This window comes from Carcharhinus amblyrhynchos, chromosome 11 (assembly GCF_965287045.1).
Source record: "Carcharhinus amblyrhynchos chromosome 11, sCarAmb.v2.hapA, whole genome shotgun sequence".
NCBI lineage: Eukaryota > Metazoa > Chordata > Chondrichthyes > Carcharhiniformes > Carcharhinidae > Carcharhinus > Carcharhinus amblyrhynchos.
This window is the reverse complement of record NC_137334.1, coordinates 6,484,989-6,506,300: the sequence shown is the minus strand read 5'-3', so window position 1 is coordinate 6,506,300 and position 21,312 is coordinate 6,484,989. Positions and strand designations below refer to the sequence as shown.

At 41.4% G+C, this 21,312-nt stretch overlaps 1 protein-coding gene across 2 annotated transcripts in view; it reads left to right on the top strand.

The window, feature by feature from the left end:
- The window catches only part of pcnt (pericentrin), a 194,824-nt gene that overhangs the window by 155,684 nt on the left and 17,828 nt on the right, over nucleotides 1-21,312 (top strand). For both annotated transcript variants that reach the window (XM_080198511.1, XM_080198510.1), the window contains 5 exons: nucleotides 2,693-2,888; nucleotides 5,040-5,262; nucleotides 6,223-6,373; nucleotides 11,201-11,908; nucleotides 18,174-18,448. In XM_080198511.1, coding sequence (XP_080054637.1) covers nucleotides 2,693-2,888; nucleotides 5,040-5,262; nucleotides 6,223-6,373; nucleotides 11,201-11,908; nucleotides 18,174-18,448 — 1,553 coding nt within the window. The remainder of the gene's footprint in view (nucleotides 1-2,692; nucleotides 2,889-5,039; nucleotides 5,263-6,222; nucleotides 6,374-11,200; nucleotides 11,909-18,173; nucleotides 18,449-21,312) is intronic.

Sequence of the window (21,312 nt, the reverse complement as noted above, 5' to 3'; positions counted from 1 at the left end):
GGTGGGTAGCAGTTAGAAATTTATTTCCTCATTTTGTTCATTGTCTGACTGCAAGTGATAGGCCACCGTCCATATGGGAGGGAAAGCTCAGGTTCTGATTTTTCCAGTGTTGAGACTAATTACTTCACAACAGACACACATGGTTATTTCCAGTTCCATAACAATGCTGCCAGAAAAATCCTGAAACTCCTGCACTCTGGAAACTCAATTGGCTAAACAAAGGTCTGGCTAGACCATGAGGATGGCAGATTTCCTTCTCTAAAGGATGTTAGTGAACCAGATGGGTTTTTCTGGCAATTGACAATGGTTTCATGGTCATTAATAGATTCTTAATTCCAGATATTTTTTATTGAATTTAAGTTCCATCATCTGCTGTGGTGGGATTCACACCGGGGTCCCCAGAACATTAGCTGAGTTTCTGGATTAATAGTCTAGTGATAATAGCACTTGGCCATCACCTTCATTGTGCTTGCTGATTTGCATTTAAAACTTCTTAATCTCCTCTATCTACATCTCTTATTTCCTTCACATTTATGCTTCCACTCTTTCATCTTTCCCTTTTCACTTCATTTCATGTGCACAAACATTCTGTTACTCTACATTTGCCTTTTGTTGTGTAATTGATTTGTTGATAAGTCCAATTTGTGCCATCCTTCCCTATTTTGGTTTGTACTGCACTATACAAGGAGTTGTATTCTTTCTTGGGCATGGGAGGTGTTGCTTTAAACATTGCAGTATTTGTTGGAGGTGCTCTATAACACTAAAAATTCCTCCCTTGATTTCAGACAAAGGGTATCACAATTTGAGATCTGCCCTTATCTAGTCTTATTGAGGCAGGCAGCCTGCATATTTCATGCAACTTCCTCATTTGCCTGATTGTAGTGTTTAGCCCAGTGTTAAGTACACCGCAGGCTGGCTTGAATGTTCAAGAGCTCACGTGAATGCTCAATGTCAGTGAATGCATCTTAAAATGGTGTCTCCTACCCAACACGCTCCCAACCACTTGTGCTGTTCAATACACCTTGCTTGCATCACTAACCCATTGGGAGACCAGATAAAACCAGCAACTTGCACAACAATTCCGAAACTGTTCCTTTGCAACAGTATTTCCAAAAACTTTACAACATAAGAAAATAAGAAGTAAGAGCAGGAGTAGACTGAATGGCATGTCCAGTCTGCTCCACCATCCCATATAATCATGGCCCATCTTAAGCTTCAACTCTATTTCCCCACCAACTCCCTATTTCCCTTGATTGCTGTCTAACCTAGCCAGTATTCAACAACAGAATATCTACAGCCCTTTTGGGTAGTGCATTCCAAAGATTCCAACCATTCGAGTGAAGCAATTTCTGCCTGTCTCTGTCTGAAGTGATCGGCCATTTATCCTTTGAATCTGTCCTCATGTTTTTGATTCCCTGATCAATGGAAATGATCTCTCAGTGTCTATCATATCAGGCCCCTTCGGAGTCTCGTATGTTTTAGTGTGTTTGCCTCTCATTTTCTAAACTCCAGAGAATATGGGCACAATTTACTCAGCTTCTCAACATAGGACAACAGTCTCATTCCTAGTACCAATTTAGTGAACCTTCACTCTACTGCCTCCAAAGGAAGTATGTTCTTCCTAAGAAATGGAAATCAGAACACTTTACAATTGGAGCAAAACTTTATTTCTGTACTCCACTCCTCAATAAGATCAACTCTCATTCTTCTAAAGTCTGGTGAGTATAATAGGCTCAAACTGGTCAACCTTTTCTCATCCCCGAAATAAGCAAAGCGAATCTTCTCTGAACTGGCTCCAATTATCCATTTATTCCAATACTTTGTTTTCTGTCTGTTATTGAATTCTTTATCCAGGTTAACATATATCCCAACACCATGAGTTTTTATCTTGTGCAGTTGACCTTTTATGTGGCACCTTATCAAATGCCATTTAGAAATCCAAATGCACAACATCTATTGGTTCCCCTTTATCCACCTTGCTTGTTATGCCCTCAAAGAACTCTGACAACCTTGTCAATATATTTTCCCTTCAACAAAACCTGTTGATTCTGCCTGATTGTCTGATAATTTTGAGTGTCATGCTACTAATTCCTTAATCATGTGTTCCAGCATTTTCCCAATGGCAGATGTTAGGCTAACTAGCCTACATTTCCTGCTTTTTGTCTCTTTCCTTTCTTGGATATTAGTGTTACATTTGCAATTTTCCAATAGGCTGGGACTTTTCTGGTAATGTTAGAAGATTACAACCAATACATTCACTATCTCTGCGGCCACTTCCTTTAAGATCCTAGGATACGGGCCATCAGATCCAGCTGACTTGTTGAACATTATTCCCATTAGTTTGCCTAGTACTTTTTCTCCAGTGACTGTGATTGTTTTAAGTTTCTCCTCTTTTCCCTCTGCTTTTATATATTCTTTGAGTTTTTTTGTCTTCTATTGACAAGACAGCTGCAAAATACTTGTTCAAACTGTGGGGACCTAATGGCAAATGAGGAAATGAGTGTCTTTCACTGTAAGAGAGACCAATTCTCACTTGCATGTAGAAGCTTTTACAATCTTCCTTCATTTCTTCTGCTTTTATTTCACAATTTTTCCCAACTTCTGGACTACTCATGTTATCTCACTACGTGCACAGAGAATCTGCCTATTCCATGTCATCAGGTAATTTACTGAAGTATATTTGTGTCTTTAGGAGAAGCAACAGCAATCAGTGCTGGAGGACCTCTTATCAGTTGACAGAAACAGCTTATTGTCAGAGGTGCAGGACCTTCGTTCCCAGCTCCGCATTGCACATCTTCAACACCAGGAGAAGCTGCAGCAGCTGCAGGATACCCTCACCAGTGCAGAGGAGCAGGCTAAGAGGCAGGAGCGACCACTTCGGAGGCAAGGTATTTTAAAGGTGGCAGATGCTGGGCTTGACGTGTGGAGAAACAATGACTGACAGTTTATAGTAGCCAGTGATCCTTGAGTATATATGGAGTTCTGAATATTTGAGTTTGGTAGCTTCCCAGCATGGATAACAAAGGATCTGGTAAAGTGTTGATTCGTTTCATTTCTGTCTTCATTACCTTGAGTCTCTGGGAGATAGGATGGCAAACAATTTTTGCATCTTCCTATTTTCACTTTTTCATTGTTTCCAATAGCAAGATGAAGTAAACAGGACGTTTAAGTGTTGATATTCTCTATATCTGCTACTAATTTGTCATTCAACAAGTTAATGTCTCAGCAGTACATTTTAGAACATGTGGCATTGCCTAATTTAGTCTATTTATTGATCATATATTTCCAGGGAATTCAAATTCTTTGTATTCATAAAACCAGATCATCAGAATTCCCTAATGTCTCTAGTTTCTTTCATTTTTAATTTTCATGTTTTTGAGACTCAGCACCTCAGCAGTACTTAGTCACCAATCAACTTGCCCCTTTCCTGTCACGCCATATTTTGATTTCTGTTTTCGTACTCCAGCTGCATCACTCAGCCCTTCCTCCCAATCCTTCCTTCCACCCCCGATCCTTCCCATTTCTTCCAAATTCTGATTGTGTCCAGCCCCTAGGCCCCTCTGAACTTGTGCTGTGTCGGGTCCCGGGTCCCCTCCAAACTCTCACCTTGGCCAGTCCCTAGGCTGCTCCTAAGCCTTACTCCCTCTAACCATAGCTCTCTTCCCAACCCATGCTCTGTCTAGTCCAGATCTCTTTCCAGCCCTCACCGTATCCAGCCATAGCTCTCCTCTGAATCCTTCTGGGGAAGTATGAAGTTATTTTCTTTTGTAGGAAAAGTACTAAAGTAGGGTATTTTAAAAAGGAGGGAGACTGGAAAATGTTGGCATTCAGAAGATCTTTGGTATCCTTGTACACAAATCTCAAACATCCAGGTACAAGTAATTTGGAAGGAAATTATATATTAGGCTTGGTTACTAAGTGATTGGTGTATGCATGAAGTCTTATCACAGTTATATAGGGTCTTGGTGAGACCACACCTGGAGTAGTGTGTAGAATTTAGGTTTCTTAAGGAAGGATGCACTTGCCTAAGAAGGAGTGCAATGAAGGTTCATTAAACTGATTCCTAGAATGAAATGCTTATCCAGTGAGTTGTGAATCTTTGGAACCCTTGACCCCAAAGTGCTGTGGATACTCAATTCTTGAGTACATTCAAGACAGAGGTGGATATAGGATTTTGGGTGTGAAGGGAAGAAAGACATGAAAGAGGAAAAGTTTCGGCCATTAATGATGGAGCTGGCTCAAAGGGCCAAATCTGATCAGTGCTACTCTTAACTTAGTTATCCTTTTGCTTTTTATATAATTATAAAACATCTTTTGGTTTTCCTTGACATATGCTTTCCTGACCAACATGTGACTGCAACCCCATTTCAATGTTATTCAGTACCCTCTGACATTGCCCTGGAAGCCACTCAGTTGTAAATGGTTAAAGATATATCTCCACTTTCTCAGGACAACTAAAGATGGGCAATAAAGCCAGCCTCACTAATGACCATATCTCAATATTTTGGTATTCTCATGATTCAATTCTGCTCGTCATAAGTTATTTTGGTCACTTTCACTGGAAAATAGTCTTCACTCAAGTAAATAACTTTTGTGCATGTTGTATGGCTAATTGACTTCTCAAGGGATACACCCGGTACTGGAACAGTGAAATACTGGGCTATTATATAATTTGAAACAGCAAATTCTTGATTATGGTTTAGTGGGCTTGTTGCTGCAGTTTCAATGCACTTAGGCCACTGTTTCATGGCTACAGTTTCCATGAACTCTGGATTTGAATTTTTGTGTGTCAAAACAACGCCACTTCCCATAGTTGATACTTGCATTGGATGGAGGGAAACAAGAAGGCCAGATATGTGGACATGGATGGTAGAGATCTCTAGAAACCCAGATGTGGTACCGTGCATGTTATCGAGAGAGCTGAAAGAGTGAGTGCAAAGTTGATTTAAAAAGAAGTTATCTGTTGCAAATCTTGAAGTTGTGCACAAACTTCAGGTTGGAAAACATATTTTAACAGTTTGTTTTTCTGTTTGCTACAGTGGAGTTGCTGGAATACAAACTTCAGCAAGAACAGATCATAACAAACAATCTACAAAACACCCTAAGAGCAGAGCAAGAACGATCGGCCAAACTCCGCCAACAGTTACAAACTGAACAAATGTCATTGTCTGACCTGAAGTCAGATCTGTCTGAGGTCACAGATGAACTACAGGCTGCATTACAAACGCGACATGAACTGCAACAAAACCTGCAAAATCTCAGGTTTGTAGGCCAAGACACTGACTGACTATAGGAGTAAGGGAGTGAAAGGCAATGAACTGCTGAGGATTTTGGTATTAACTTGATGAAGAAGTCAGTAGTGTTGTGCAGTTAGCTCTAACCAACCCAAAAGTGAATTACTGGTCAATTTAATAATCAGGAGGAATCATACAAATAGCTCTTCTTAAATGGCTGACTGAGGGTCTTGGGTCAGTTTTCGTTTATATCCCCTGAGATCTGTGGAGATATCATAACAGTTATAGGGCTCATCCTGAGGAATTGTTGCCCTCAGAGGAACAAAAACTTCAGTTTCTCAGATCATCAATAAGTTTCCTTTGGTTGAGGGATATTTAGTTTCTACTTGTGCCAAGCTGATGGAGGCAGAGGGATGAGGGGAATGGAGAGAGGAGAAAGTGTTGATATTCTCGACCTCAAATCTGAAGAACCCCTTTGTTGCAAAGAAAACTAGTCGCAAAATGACCGATAATTCAAGCAGTGCTTTCTGACTGGTGGTTATGACTTTGGGAAATGTACTTTGGATTCATGAAACTTGGGTGCTGCTTGCATGTAGCCAGTGATGTCACATTATGGCCTTTGAGCAAATATGCAGAGCAAATTGTGAGTGTAATTTTTGTATGGATTTTGCTGCACTATTTTGTTTATCTTCTTGCATGCTTTTTTAACTGCCTGTACACATTCCTGCATATTGCTCAACTGTCTGATTTCACCCCACATGCTACCTGTGTTCCTCCCATTGAATGTCATTTTTATTGTCTTCCATTGTGTATATTTTTATTTTCACGACACTTTTGAGCATGATTTTATCACTTACGACCTCCCTTATCTCCTATTGTCCATTTTCATGAACTATTGTGATTGCTGCCTCTACATGGTTGCCCTGTACTCATTTTCTGCCAGTATACATCTCTCCCCTTCTCATGTGTCAACTGTTTTCTGTTTTAGGGGAGAATTGAATGCTAAAGAGAATGAGCTGTTAACTGCAGCAAAGGCATTTGAACAAGAACGGCAAAATGTACAACAGTTGCAAAGCTTGATGGAGAAAGAACAACTCCATTATAAAGAACAGAAAGAACAAGAACATCAGGCTTATCTGGTAAGTAGGAAGTACAACAGCAGGGTAGAGTTGGATCAGACCAGATCATCAAGGTCGTTAGTGCTAAAGGTGACAATGCATTCATTGTGGAAGTTTTTCAGATATATGGGATAAAACAAAAAGCTCTAAAGTTCTGTCTCTTGTATGACGATGGTACATTAGGATCAGGTTACCCAATGTTCAGACCACACGCCTAAGTTAAATTTTCTGGTCAACAATAACACTTGAATTTTTTTTTGTTCATGGGATGTGGGTGTTGCTGCCGTGGCCAGAATTTATTGCCCATCTCTAATTGCCTTGAGGAACTTAGTGGCTTGCTGGGTCATTTCTGAGGGCATTTAAGAGTCAGCCACATCGCTGTGGATCACATGTAGGCCAGACCAGGTAAGAATGGCAGATTTCCTTCCTTCCTGAAAGGGCATTAGTGAATCAGATGGGCTTTTACAACAATTGACAATGGTTTCCTGGTCAATTAGACTTTTAATTCCAGATTTTTATTGCATTCAAATTTAAACATCTGCTGGGATGGAATTTGAGCTCAGGTTCCCAGGACGTTACCCTGGGTCCCTGAATTACTAGTCCAGTGGCAATACCAGTACACCATTGCCTTCCCTGGGGAATTCAGTAATGCTCATGCTGTTGCATGTTGTGAAAAGATGGTTGGATACTCTGGTTAGGTGTGACTGTTGCCTGGCAATTTTATGATGTGAACGTTTCTTACTATTCACCAGTTCAAACCTGAAAGTTGCCAAGGTTTTGGTGCATCTGGGCATGGACTTCCTCTGTATCTGAGGAGATGGGAATAGAACTGATTGCTGTTGTTAGCAAGCATCCCAATGTTGAGCTTACAATGGAGGAAAGGTCATTGATAAAGCAGCTGAAGATAGATAGTTGGATCTTAGACACTGAATCCTGCACCTTCTCAGCCCACCCTGTTCACCTGAAGAGGAGACTGCTGTGCCAGAGTGAAGCAATTGAGCTACTCCAAGTGACGTCTAACACTGAGTTGACCAGCAAGGCTACAAAGGCTGCCAAAGGAAAGGATTGCTCAGTTTTGTCTTAGGGCATTATTTATCTTGCGTATTGTCCTGTGTTGTAACTTCACTAGCTTGAATCCTGCATCCTTAGATAGACTTGATGCTGCCCTCGACACTGAAACTCCTCATTGAACGTGACTTGATGATAATGCTCAAGTAAGGATCATACTGGACATATGTTTATAGATTGTGGTCAGGATCTTGCTGCGCGCTGTCCTTTTGAAACGATGGGACATACATACTACAGTATGATATATCGTGTCATGGTATTGCATCTGTTTTGTATGTTGAAACAAAAGAGTTGATAGCTGGTGTTATTCCTGCCGTAGGAATTATGTCCAAGGCCTGGAGGATTTCAAACATGCTATGCATATGTTCAAAACTGCCAAGTGAAATAAACTAGAGAACTACAAGCCAATCAGCCTAACGTCTTTAACAATCAATAATCTGGGACAAAATTGTTCGTCAGTTGAAAAAACATAAGATAGCAGCACGGATTTGGTAACTTAACAGAGTGTGTTGATGAGGGTATTACACTAGATGCCATATATGTGGAATTTTTAAAACTTATTCCACTTACTGGATTTGTTGGTAAAATTGAAGCCATATGTAAGGTTTCAGGGTTTCCAGGTATAAAACCCTTCTAATTAAAAACTCTTTTAAGATCTGACTTCTTAACTTCTAACACTAGTTCCTCTGTTGTGCTTAACTTTCAAGACACAAATAACTAGTATTTGTGACTCAAATACTTATTAAGCAAGATTTAATATATGATTAACATGAAACGGTGAACGCAATGATCTCAAACAATGAGACCCACTATAGGAAAGGGATACAGAATTTGGTGAATTGATGCGACGGCAATAATCTCTCTCTCAATGTCAGTAAAATGAAGGAGATAGTCATTGACTCCAGGAAGTGTAGTGGAAGACATGCAGTTGTTGTCAATGGGGATGAAGTGGAAATGGTCAAGAGCTTCAAGTTTCTTGGTGTTCAGATCACCGACAACCTGTCGTGGTCCCTCCATTCCGACGGTATAAATAAGAAAGCCCACCAACATTTCTACTTCTCAGGAGGCTAAGGAAATTCGGCATGTTCACTTTGACTCTCCAATTTTTATAGATGCACCATAGATAGTGTTCTTTCCAGCTGTATCAGATGTATATTTGTGTAGCTCCTGCTCTGACCAGAACCGTAAGAAACTATAAAGAGTTGTGAATGTAGTTCAATCCATCACTCGAACCAGCCTCCCACCCATTGACCCTGTCTACACTTCCCACTGCCTCGGAAAAGCAGTCAGCATAATCAAGAACCCCATGCACAACAGGCATTCTCTCTTCCACCTATTTTCATTAAGAAAAAGGACAAAAGCCTGAGGTCACAAATCAACCGATTAGAGCACCATTTCTCTGTGCCATCAGACTTTTGAATAGACCTCTTACATTAAGTTGATTTTCCTCTACGCCCCAGCCATGACTGTAACTCTATATTCTGTACCCTCTCCTTTTCTTCTCCCTATGTACACTTTGAATGGTATGTCTTGTATTGTGTGCAAGAAACAGTACTTTTCACTGTATCCCAATGTATGTCACAATAAATCAAATCAACAAGTTTCTCATCTGTCAAGATCCAAGGAGTTCTTGAGCGTTGCAGCACAGGCAATGTCTTTCTCTCCTTTTTTTGAAGTGATGTTAAAGAGTCATACCGCAGAAGCCACGGTGACACTGTGCCAGCAAGAATTACGATTTTCCAACTTTTATCCCTAGTCGCATTATTCCACCTCCTTTATTTGGAAACAATCCAAATTTGCCTCTTCCATTAGCTTAAGATGCAAGTCATCTTGTATTCCATCTTTTGCAACCTCTGCTTCATGTGGCATAAACTGAGACATAGCTCTATCTCTTATTTCCTTAGGCCCCTCAGAGTTCCATTGCAAACAAATTATACAGTTCCTTTAGTTACAGAGCAGTCACAAAATCACATCCTTTTTTCAATAATGCTTTGTATAATGATATTAGAGAATAAAGGTTTCTTCTGAATACAGATGTCCTGTCCTACAAATATAGTTAATTAAATCGATACGTGATAAAGTGTCAGCCTAAGGACCAACTACATTTAGCCATTCATTCAAACAGAATTGCTGAATGCAGCCACTGCAACTTGTATTGTAAAAAATAAAATGTCTGTTCCTCACAAGCAACTGCCTTCCTCAAAAGAATCCCAACTCGCAGAAATTTAACCTGAACCACTGAAAAAGTCATCAAAGAATAAAATCCATAGGCATTACAGATCCCCAAAATTTGTAGAATTTAGCAAAATCTTACACATGGGTTAAAAGGGGCAGTGAGAATGTGAAATTGGCTCATAGAAAGCGACTGGAATTGGAAAACAGAAAAGTGGTCAGCAGTTAGTTTTCAGGTATTTACTGGTGTCCTCTAAGGGCTTAGTATGAGGACATTGCTCATTGCAATGGCCTAGATTTGGTATTCAGGGCATGATTTCATAATTTGCCGATGACGTTAAACTTGAAAATGTATTAACAATAGGGACCAAACTTCAGGCAGACATAGAGTGGTAAAATGGGCAGGCTCATGGCAGATCATACTTAATGCAGAGAAGTATGAAGTGATTTTGAAAGGAAGAAAAAGGAAAAACAATATAAGTTGGGTATTAGAATTTTGAAGAGGATGCAAGCATCTTAAATGCACCGATAAAGATCTGGGGTGGGATAGATAACGTACCAAAATTGTTGAATATTGCAGAGGAAATTAAACAGCTGTTTAAAAAGGTTTGTTGGATCCCTGATTTTGCATTTAAAAAATTCAAGGAAGTTATACAAACATTAAAAAAAAATCACTGGGTCAGTTTCCAACTGGAGTATTGACCTTTATTCTGTGCACCATACTTTAGGAAGGATGTGAAGATCTTGGATAGGATGTATAAGAAAGTTACTAGAATGGTACCAGTAATGGGGGACAACATAGAGGAACAAGAGAAGTTGGAGCTATCCTTCATAGACCAGGGAAGATTAAAAGGAGATTTAATAAAAATGTTCAGAATTGTGAAAGGTTTTGATAGAGAGGGAGAAGCTCCTTCCACTCACAAAAAGAGCATTTACTCATAGACATCAATATACAGTAATCTTTTTACCATTAAATTATTGTGAGTTGGCATGCACAGCTGAAAGGTTAGTGGAATTAGATGCAACCATAATTTTATCAAGGGAATTGGAAAAATACTTGTAGTTGAGAGTTGCAGACCTGTGAAAAAGAACAAGTGTGTGGGATTAATTGGATCACCCTTTGAAAGGACAGCAGATGCTCAATGTGCTGACTGACCTCCGTCTGTGATCTCTGTATGAGATCATACAAGTGAACAACTTGTATGAAGTCATGTCATTGCGAAAACTAATTTCCTTGGACACTAGCTTTGTGGAGTCAATCATCAATTATGCACTGAGAACAAAAATTACAAGAAACTTCATCGCCAGTTTTTCATTATGGCAGATAGGTTTTTAATAAGCATAAACATTTGATTTGACATATTGCACCTCATTTTTTGGTGGCAAATACTTAAAACAGTACAAAAGAAAAGGAAATCTGAGGACTTTGAACAAATGCATTATGAAAGGATATGTGTACTTTTTACTAGATGGCAAGGAATGAAAAGTTGGAGTTCTGTACTGGTAGTGTATGGGATCTGTTGTGATGGGATAACTTTGTACAACAAAGTTTGAAGGACTTCATAACTTCCTCTATTAGTGTTGAAATTCTGTCTTTCTTCATCTCAGAAGCTGCAGAAGATTCTGGAAGAGAAGCATGCACAAAATCATCAGTTGTCTGCTGCCTTAGAGGAAGAGCAGATAACAAACAGCAGCAGCCGCAAAGAAATTGAAGCCAAGTTAATGACTGCGGAATCATTGCTGTCACAGGAGTGCAAGAAACTGGCAGAGACTCAGGATCTACTGCAAGTTGAGAAAAGTCGCTTATCAGAGTTGAGTGATTCCTTGGATCGTGAGCGTACTCGGTCCGAACAACTGTATCAACGTCTGAATTCCCGGCATGACGAAACTGCTACTCAGGAGCGTGCCTTCATAAAAGAATTGCAGAATCAACTCGAGGAAGAACGGAAGAGGACCATCGAACTTGCAACTCTGATTGAGAAAACACAACAACAAGCTATTACAACAAAACGCAACTTTGAAGATGAGGTCCAACTGTCCCGGCAGGAAACTCAAAAAGAACGGGAAGTCAGCTCCAAACTCCGATCTATGCTTGAATCCATCCAGGCTCAGGTACAGGAGCTCAACCGCCTGCTGGAGTCTGAAAGGCAGCATAGCCTTCGCCTGCAGACTGAGCGAGAGAGACTTCAAGCTAATATTCTGGCAGCCAAAGAAAAGGAGCGAAATAAGGATGATCAGAGAGATCGAGAGAGGAGACAGGAGAGACGAGAGTTAGCTGACCAAGAACAAGAACATGAAATGATGAAAGACAGATTGGTAAGCAACAAATCAGCTTAATTAAATTTATATTAAAATTTAAAGTTAAACTGTTGAATATATTTTTGATTTCCATTATAATGGTTTTTTTAAACATTCATTGCACAGCAGCTTAAACTTATATACCTTTTAACTTAATAACACATCTCAAGATTAGAGAGAGGCATATGTGACACACTCATTCAAGAATGATGTAAGGCCAATCCTAGTAGCTACAAGCTGACCAGTTTAAAATCCAGTAAAAAGTCTGACAACACCAGGTTTTAGTCCAACCGATTTATTTGATAATACTCACAAGCTTTCGAGGTTTCGGGGCGCTGCTCCTTCATCAGGTGAGTTTTGTTCATAAACAGGGCATATAAAGACACACAGACTCAATTTTCAAGATAATGGTTAGAATGCGAGTCTTTACAGGTAATCAAGTCTTAAAGACAATGTAAGTGGAGAGGGTTAAGCACAGGTTGAAGAGATGTGTATTGTCTCTAACCAGGAGAGTTAGTGAGATTTTGCAAACCCAGGCAATCATGGGGGTTACAGATAGTGTGACATGAACCCAAGATCCCAGTTGAGGCCGTCCTCATATGTGCGGAACTTTGCTATCAGTCTCTGCTCAGCGCTTCTGTGTGTCATGAAGGCCATCTTGGAGAATGCTTACCCGAAGATCAGAGGCTGAATGCCCATGACTGCTGAAGTGTTCCCCAACAGGAAGAGAACACTCCTGCCTGATGATTATCGAGTTGTATTCATTCATCCGTTGTCATAGCATCTGCATAGTCTCCCCAATGTACCATGCCTCGGGACACCCTTTCCTGCAGTGTATCAGGTAGACAAGGTTAGCCGAATTGCAAGAGTATTTACCGTGTATCTGGTGGAAGTTATTCTCTCATGAGATGATGGCATCCGTGTCGATGATCCGGCATGTCTTGCAGAGGTTTCTGTTGCAGGGTTGTGTGGTATCAAGGTCACTGTTCTCATGAAGACTGGGTATTTTGCTGTGGATAATGATCTGTTTGAGGTTGTGTGGTTGTTTGAAGGCAAGAAGTGAGGGTGTGGGGATGGCCTTGGTGAGATGCTCGTCTTCATCAGTGACATGTTGAAGGCTCCAGAGAAGATGTCGTAGCTCCTCCGCTCTGGGGAAGTACTGGACGACAAAGGGTACTCTGTCCACCATGTTCTGTGTTTGTCTTCTGAGGAGGTTGGTGCGGTTTTTCGCTGTGGCACATTGGAACTGTCAATCGATAAGTCAAGTGCCATATCCTGTTCTGCTCAGGGCATCTTTCAGGGTCTGGCGGTGTCCGTTGCGATCCTGTACATATGGAGGGCTTGTCCGTAGGGGATGGCTTCTTTAAAGTATTTAGGGTGGAAGTGGAGAATCATGACATTATCCGTGGGTGCAGTAGTGTGAAGTGCTGAGGTGACCATCCTTGATGGAGATGCGTGTGTCCAAGAATGTAACCAGTTCCGGAGTGTAGTCCATAGTGAGTCTGATGGTGGGATGGAACTTGTTGATGTCATTGTATAGTTGTTTCAATGATTGTTTGCCATGAGTCCAAAAGAAGAAAATGTCATTGATGTATCTAATGTATAGCATTGATTGAAGGTCCTGTGCGGTGAAGAGGTCTTGTTCGAACCTGTGCATGAAGATGCTGGCATATTGAGGTGCGAATTTAGTCCCCATGGCTGTTCCATGTGTCTGGATGAAGAACTGGTTGTTGAAGGTGAAGATATTATGGCCCAGGATGAAACGGTTGAGTTGTAAAATTGCATTTGGAGATTGGCAGTTGGCGTTGAGTACTGAGGCAGTTGCAGCAACGCCACCGTCATGGGGGATGCTGGTGTAGAGTGTTGAGACAGCCATTGTGACGAGGCGTGCTTCTGGTTCAACTGCTCCATGTGTGCTGATTTTCTTTAGGAAGTCGGTACTGTTGTGACAAAAGCTGGGGGTTCTTTATACAATGGGTTTCAGGATACCCTTGATGTAGCCAGAGAGGTTTTCGCACAGGATCACGTTGCCTGATACGATGGGACGGCTGGGTGTGTTGGTCTTGTGTATCTTTGGGAGGCAGTAGAGATCTCCAACGCGGGGAGTACTTGGGATGAGAGCACAGAGGGTGCTCTGAAAGTCAAGACCTTTGATCTGGATCAGACTGTTGAGTTGACAATCGGCTGAAGGTCCTCTGCAGTGAAGAGGTCTAGTTCGAACCTGTGCAACAACTGCCAATCTCCAGACGCAATTTTACAACTCATCTGCTTCATCCTGGACTACAACATCTTCACCTTCAACAACCAGTTCTTCATCCAGACACACGGATCAGCCATGGGGACCAACTTCGCACCTCAATATGCCAACACCTTCATGCACAGGTTCGAACAAGACCTCTTCACCGCACAGGACCTTCAACCGATGCTATACACTAGATACATTGATGACATTTTCTTCCTTTGGACTCATGGTGAACAATCACTGAAACAACTATATGATGACATCAACAAGTTCCATCCCCCATCAGACTCACCACGGACTACTCTCTGGAATTGGTTGCACTCTTGGACACACGCATTCCATCAGGGACGGTCACCTCAGCACTTCACTGTATCGCAAGCCCATGGATAACCTCACAATACCCCACTTCTCCAGCTTCCAAGCTAAACGCGTTAAAGAAGCCATCCCCTATGGACAAGCCCTCCATATACACATGATCTGCTCAGATGAGGAGGATTACAACAGACACCTCCAGGCGCTGAAAGATGCCCTGATCAGGATATGGTGCTCGACTCAGTGATCAACAGTTCCGAAGTGCAAGACCGAAAAATTGCACCAACCTCATCTGAAGACAAACTCGAAACATGGTGGACAGAATACCCTTCGTCGTCCAATACTTCCCCAGAGGGAAGAAGCTACGACATCTTCTCTGGAGCCTTCAACATGTCATTGATGAAGACAAATGTCTCGCCAAGGCCATCCCCCCAACCCCACTTCTTGCCTTCAAACAACCGCACAGCCTAACAGACCATTGCTCGCAGCAAACTTACCCAGCCTTCAGGAAAACAGTGACCATGACACTACATAACTTTGCCACAGCAACCTCTGCATAATGTGCTGGATCATTGACACAGGTGCTATCATCACATGTGAGAACACCATCCACCAGGTACACGGTACCTAATCATGCAACCCCTCTATTTGATATGCTGCAGGAAAGGATGTCCGAAGGCATGATACATTGGGGAGACCATGCAGACGCTACGACAACAGATGAATGAACATTGCTCAACAATCACCAGGCAGGAGTGTTCTCTTCTGTTGGGGAACACTTCGGTCATGGGCACTCGACCTCTGATCTTCGAGTAAGCGTTCTCCAAGGCGGCCTTCATGACACGCGACAACGCAGAATTGCTGAGCAGAGACTGATAGCCAAGCTCCGCATACATGAGGACGGCCTCAACCGGGATCTTGGGTTCATGTCACACTATCTGTAACCCCCACGATTTGCCTGGGCTTGCAAAATCTCACTGACTGTCCTGGCTGGAGACAACACACATCTTTTTAACCTGTGCTTAATGCTCTCTCCACTCACATTGTCTGTACCTTTAAGATTTGGTTACCTGTAAAGATGCTCATTCCAACCATTATCTTGTAAATTGAGTTTGTGTCTTTATATGCCCTGTTTGTGAACACAACTCCCACTCACCTGATGAAGGAGCCGCACTCCGAAAGCTTGTAGCTTGTGCTACGAAATAAACCTGTTGGACTTTAGCCTGGTGTTGTGAGACTTCTTACTGTGCTTACCCCAATCCAACACAAGGATATATGTGGATCATGTTTGACTAATCTAAATGAAGTTTTTGATGAATTAACTGAGAAGGTTGAAGAGAAAACAAAGGATGGTGTCTTTATGGATTTTAAGAAATCCTTTGACAAAGTATCCGTTGAAAAAAGGCTGATTAACAAAATTGAGGCTCATGGAACAGCAGTGTTAGTGTCAGCTTGGATAGTAAATTGGTCGTGTATCGTGGTAAATGGTTGCTTTCAGAATAGAGGATTTGATGTTCCCCAGGGTTCAGTACTTAGGCAGTGTTTTTTAAATACATGTAAATTATTTGGATATTGAAATATAAATTTAAATTTGCCGATCATAACAAACTTGGACATGTGGCAAACAGGATTATACGAATTGCCTGCAACAGGACATTGTAGGCCAGTAGAATAGGTAGACTAGTGGCAGATGGAATTTAATACAGGGAAATGAGAGTTAATGCCTCTCTCTGTCCTTTCTGTCCTTAAGGGTATCACAAATGCAATATAGACTTAAGTGGCATAGTCCTAAACAATCTCCAGGATAGGCACCAGCTGTTCATGTGCACAGGTCTTTGAAGATGACAGGACAAAGTGAGTGAGTGGTTTGAAAAACATGGGATCTTGACCTTGTATTGAGTATAAAAGCAGGGAAATTATGCTGAACCTATATAAAGCTGCTTATGGTTAATGAAATAATAGTGCATTTAATGTCAGTTTTCCAAAATTTGCTAGATTTGAGGAAGGTTGCATCAGACTGGAAAGTAGAAAATGTAACCGCTCTCGAAGGGAGGGAGACATTAAACAGGAAATTATAGGCTAATTAGTCTGTTGTGTTGAAGGTGTTAGAATTGATCATAAAGGAGTTTGTAGCTGGACGCTTGGATAAACTCAAGGTAATCAGGGAGAGTCAGTGTAGTTTTGCGAAAGGGAAATTATGTTTAATTTATTAAAGTTCTTTGAAGGAGTAACATATGCTGTAATGAAGAATGCTGTAGACGTACTTTGATTTCCAGAAGGTATTTGATAAGATGCCAGTTTAAGGGTATTGTGGAAACTAAGAGCTCTAAGATATTCACCTGAATTTGAAGCTGTCAGAAAACAGAGTATACATATATAGATTGTTGTCTGATTGGCAGGATGTGACTTGTGGAGCCCTGCAAGGGTTTGTGCTGGGGCCTCCGTGTTTTACAATTTATGTCAGTGACTTAGATGTGGGAGCAAAAGCATGTTAGCTAACTTTGCAGCCGGGACAAAGTTAGGTGGGAAAGTATGTTGTGAAGAAGACATGAGGTTGCAGGCAGATACAGATAAATTGAATGAGTGGACAGAAATCTGGCACTAGGGGTATAGTGTGGGAAAATAAGTAGTTCACTCTGGCAGGAAGAATAAAATTACATAGTATTACTTAAATAGAGAAGGACTGCAGAATTCCAAGGTGCAGATGAATCTAGGTGACCTTGTACACGAGTTGCAAAAGGTTAGTATGTACAGCATGTAATCAAGAAGGCTGATGGAATGCTATCCTTTATTACAAGAGGAATTGTATGTAAAAGTATGAGCTTCAGTTATACAGGGCATTGGTGAGACCACATCTTGAACACAGTGTATAGTTTTGATCTCCTTTAAGGAAGAATGTAAATGTGTTGGAGACGCTTCAGAGAAGGTTTACCATATTGATACCTGGGATGAGTGGGTTGGCTTACTAGATTGTTTAGGCTGGGGTTGTTTCCACCGGATTTGAACTACATAAGGTCCTGAATGACCTTGACAAGATAGATATGGAAAGGATGATTCCTCATGTGGGTGAATCCTGAACTAGGGGGCAGGCACTGTTTTAAAATTAGGGTTCATCCTTATAGGACAGAGGTGAGGAGAGATTTTTACTGAAGTTTTGCCTTTGAAACATTCTGCCCCAGAAGGCAGTGGAAGCAGGGTCACTGAATATTTTTAAGGCAGAGGAGATAGATTCTTGGTAGGCAAGGGGATTAAGTTTATCTAGGGTATGGGAATGTAAAACTCAACACACAAAAATATCAGCCACGATATTGTTGAATGTCAGAGCAGGCTTGAGAGGCCAGATGGTCTAATTCCTCTATTTCATATGTTCATATGAATCTTGGATTAGGCTGCAGCTTGATATTGCAAACAGTTGTAAGACTTTGGGCAAGGGATGAAGGGGTGAAGTGTGGGAAAACTTTTTTAAGCAGCAAGTTAATGGTCTGGAACTCAGTCTAGAACAGTGTTGGAAATGAAAGCAAAGATGATTTCAAAAGGATATAGAATAGGCACTTGCGGAAATAAAGTTGCAGAGTTGTGGGAGTAGAATGGGGAATAGGACTGATTGGATTACTGTACAGAGAGCTAGCACAGTCACAGTGAGCCAAATGGTCTCCTGTTTCTCATGATGCTTAAGAGTCATGGTTAAAGCTGTTGTACTTCTTTCACTCTTACCCAACTCCTAAACAGCATGAGTTAGAATTGCAGCATCAACGAGATCAACAGCGGATAAGAGAACTTCAAAAGATGCTTGCAGACCTAGAGGAGCAGGAACGTAAACTTCTGTCCCGCAAGAGACAGCGAGGAGAACCTGAAAATATCCTAGCAAAATGCAACCAGAGTGGTACCACCCGTGGTATGGAAGGAAATACAATAAATATTCAACAACACCAAGAGAGCACTCGGCAACAATTCCTGCAATTGATTGTTCGACTTAAAGAATTGCTTTGCCGATCTGAACACAGGTATGTGTTTATGCATGAAGGTGATAGTTCCTGTGTGAGAATCATTGAACTAAACCAGTTTGGGTACATTGGAAACCCATAGTAAGCTTTGCTTTTTATATAAATTTATTGCTTGTAAATACAGCAGTTTGGATTTTTCCTTCTGGTCCAATTCATGACTTTTCCCTGGTTGGATCCAATTTGGCAATCCTGAACATGAACTACTGAGGGAGAACTTGGGGGGAAAAAAAATACACTCACTGCATTTAGTCGTGTGATACAAGGCTGTGCTGCATTCCAAACATCATGTGCATTCTAGCTACTTCAAAACTGAAAGAATTTCTGTACCAAATAAGTGTGGGTTATTTGTTGTGTGCTATTTTAATAAATACAAGTTAGAATGGGAAAATAATTCAGTTTGCTTACTGCACCATTGCTGCTATGCTCAGCAGCAACCTATTGTGTTAAATTTTACAATGCTGAAATGTGAAGTGAATTAGTTGTCCAGCTAAATTAGCAATGTTTCTTTACCAGAAAATCATTATGTTTGATCTGCAAAACTAGTCCAAAACTAGTCCCATTTCCATGTCCTTCTTTCCCCATTCTTGTATCTTCCTCTGGTTCACATATTTCCTCATTAACAGAAGCGATGGTCATGAGGGCAGCACGGTGGCACAGTATTTAGCACTCTTGCTTCACAGCACCAGGGACCCAGGTCAGATCCCTGGGGTCACTATCTGTGTGAAGTTTGCACATTCTGCCAGTGTCTGCATGGGTTTCCCCGGGTGCTTCAGTTTCCCCTCCATAGCCTTGAAGATGTGTTGGCTAGATGCGTTGGCCATGCTAAATTCTCCTTAGTGTACCCGAGCAAGCGCCGGAGTGTGGCTATTAGGGGATTTTCACAGTGGCTTCGTTACAGTAAGCCTACTTGTGATGCTAATAAATAAACTTTTAAAAAAACTACATTAAAGAGCCCCTTTTTCCAATATTTTGCTGCATAAAATACATTTCTCTTCCGTTTCATGTCACTATCAGTAATGGTTTTAAATTGTTACCAATTCCTTAAGCAGAGTAAATAGTTTTTGTCATTAATTCTATTCAAATACTTCACAATTAAACAAAACTCTCTTAAATGCTTTTTGTACTTCCATTGCAAATGAGAAAAGTGTCATAATATCTCCATTCCTATCTCACAACTATCGTTTCCTATCCGCGGTATCGTCCTTATGATTCGCCTTAAAGCAGCATGTGTTTTATAACTGAGTACTCAGTACTGCATCCTGTGTGCTAACTATGGTCTAACCAGTGTTTTGTGTGAATTCTCATTATTTCAAATGTTTGTATAATTTATAAAACCCGAAGTAGTGTTGGAAAAAAGACCACTTCAGAGCTCCCAGCTCTCCCAGAGGACCCAGGTTCTCTGCGTTGTCTTTACCCCGCTTCTGTCTAAGTTGAAAATGTAGTTACTGTGGGCATTATCATCTTCTAGCACCAGGTCTTTGAGGAATTGAGAAAGTGAGGGGGCATGGGATCCAAGGGGACGTTGCTTTGTGGATCCAGAACTGGCTTGCCCACAGAAGGCAGAGAGTGGTTGCAGATGTGTCTTTTTCTGCATGGAGGTCGGTCACCAGTGGAGTGCCCCAGAGATCTGTTCGGGGACTCTTGTTGTTTGTGATTTTTATAAATGACCTGGATGAGGAAGTGGAGGAATGGATTGGAAGTTTGCCAATGACACGAAGGTTGGAGGTGTTGTGGATGGTTTGGAGGGATTTCAGAAGTTGCAATGTGACATAGGATGCAAGACTGGGCGGAGAAGTGGCAGATGGACTTCAACCCGTATAAGTATGTGGTGGTTCGTTTTGGCAGGTCAAATGGGATGAAGGAATATAATACTAAGGGTATGATTCTTTACAGTGTGGAAGATCAGAAGGATCTTGGGGTCCGGGTTCATGGGACTCTGAAATCGGCTTCGCAGGTAGAGGATGTGGTTAAGAAGGCGTATGGTGTACTGGCCTTCATCAATCGAGGAATTGAGTTTAGGATAATGCTGCAGCTGTATAAGACCCTGGTCAGATCCCAGTTGGAGTACTGTGCTCAGTTCTGGTCGCCTCATTACAGGAAGGATGTGGAAGCCATTGAAAGGGTGCAGAGGAGATTTACAAGGATACTGCCTGGATTGGGTGGCATGCCTTATGAGGATAGGTTGAGAGAGCTCGGTCTTTTCTCCCTGGAGAGACGAAGGATGAGAAGTGACCTGATAGAGGTGTGTAAGATGTTGAGAGGTATTGATCGGGTGGATTCTCTGAGGCTTTTTCCCAGGGCTGAAATGGCTGCCACAAGAGGACACAGGTTTAGGGTGCTGGGGAGTAGGTACAGAGGAGATGTCGGGTAAGTTTTTCACTGAGGGTGGTGGGTGCATAGAATCGGCTGCCAGCAGTGGTGGTGGAGGCAGATTCAGTAGGGTCTTTTAAGAGACTCCTGGATGAGTACATGGGACTTAGCGGGATTGAGGGTTATAGGTAAACCTAGTAGGTAGAGATATGTTCGGTGCAACTTGTGGGCCGAAGGGCCTGTTTGTGCTGTAGTTTTTCTATGTTCTATGAATCAAATTCCACTTTACCTGTTTCGCACAAGCATGAATTAAAGAAATGAAAGTTGCTGCCCAACAGCAGTTCAAATGCTGAGGTCCTATTCAGTCAAAAATTCCAGATAATTCTCACTCCACTGGTGTTTCTGTCCAGTGCTGGACCATATTCATCCCTTCATAAAAGGCATTAGAATAGATGGTGGTCATTCATCTCATTACTATTTTTAGGATCTTGCAGTATGCCTGTATGCAAATGAGCTTATAATAGTCAATTTGCCTCAAAACTAATGGTGACGAT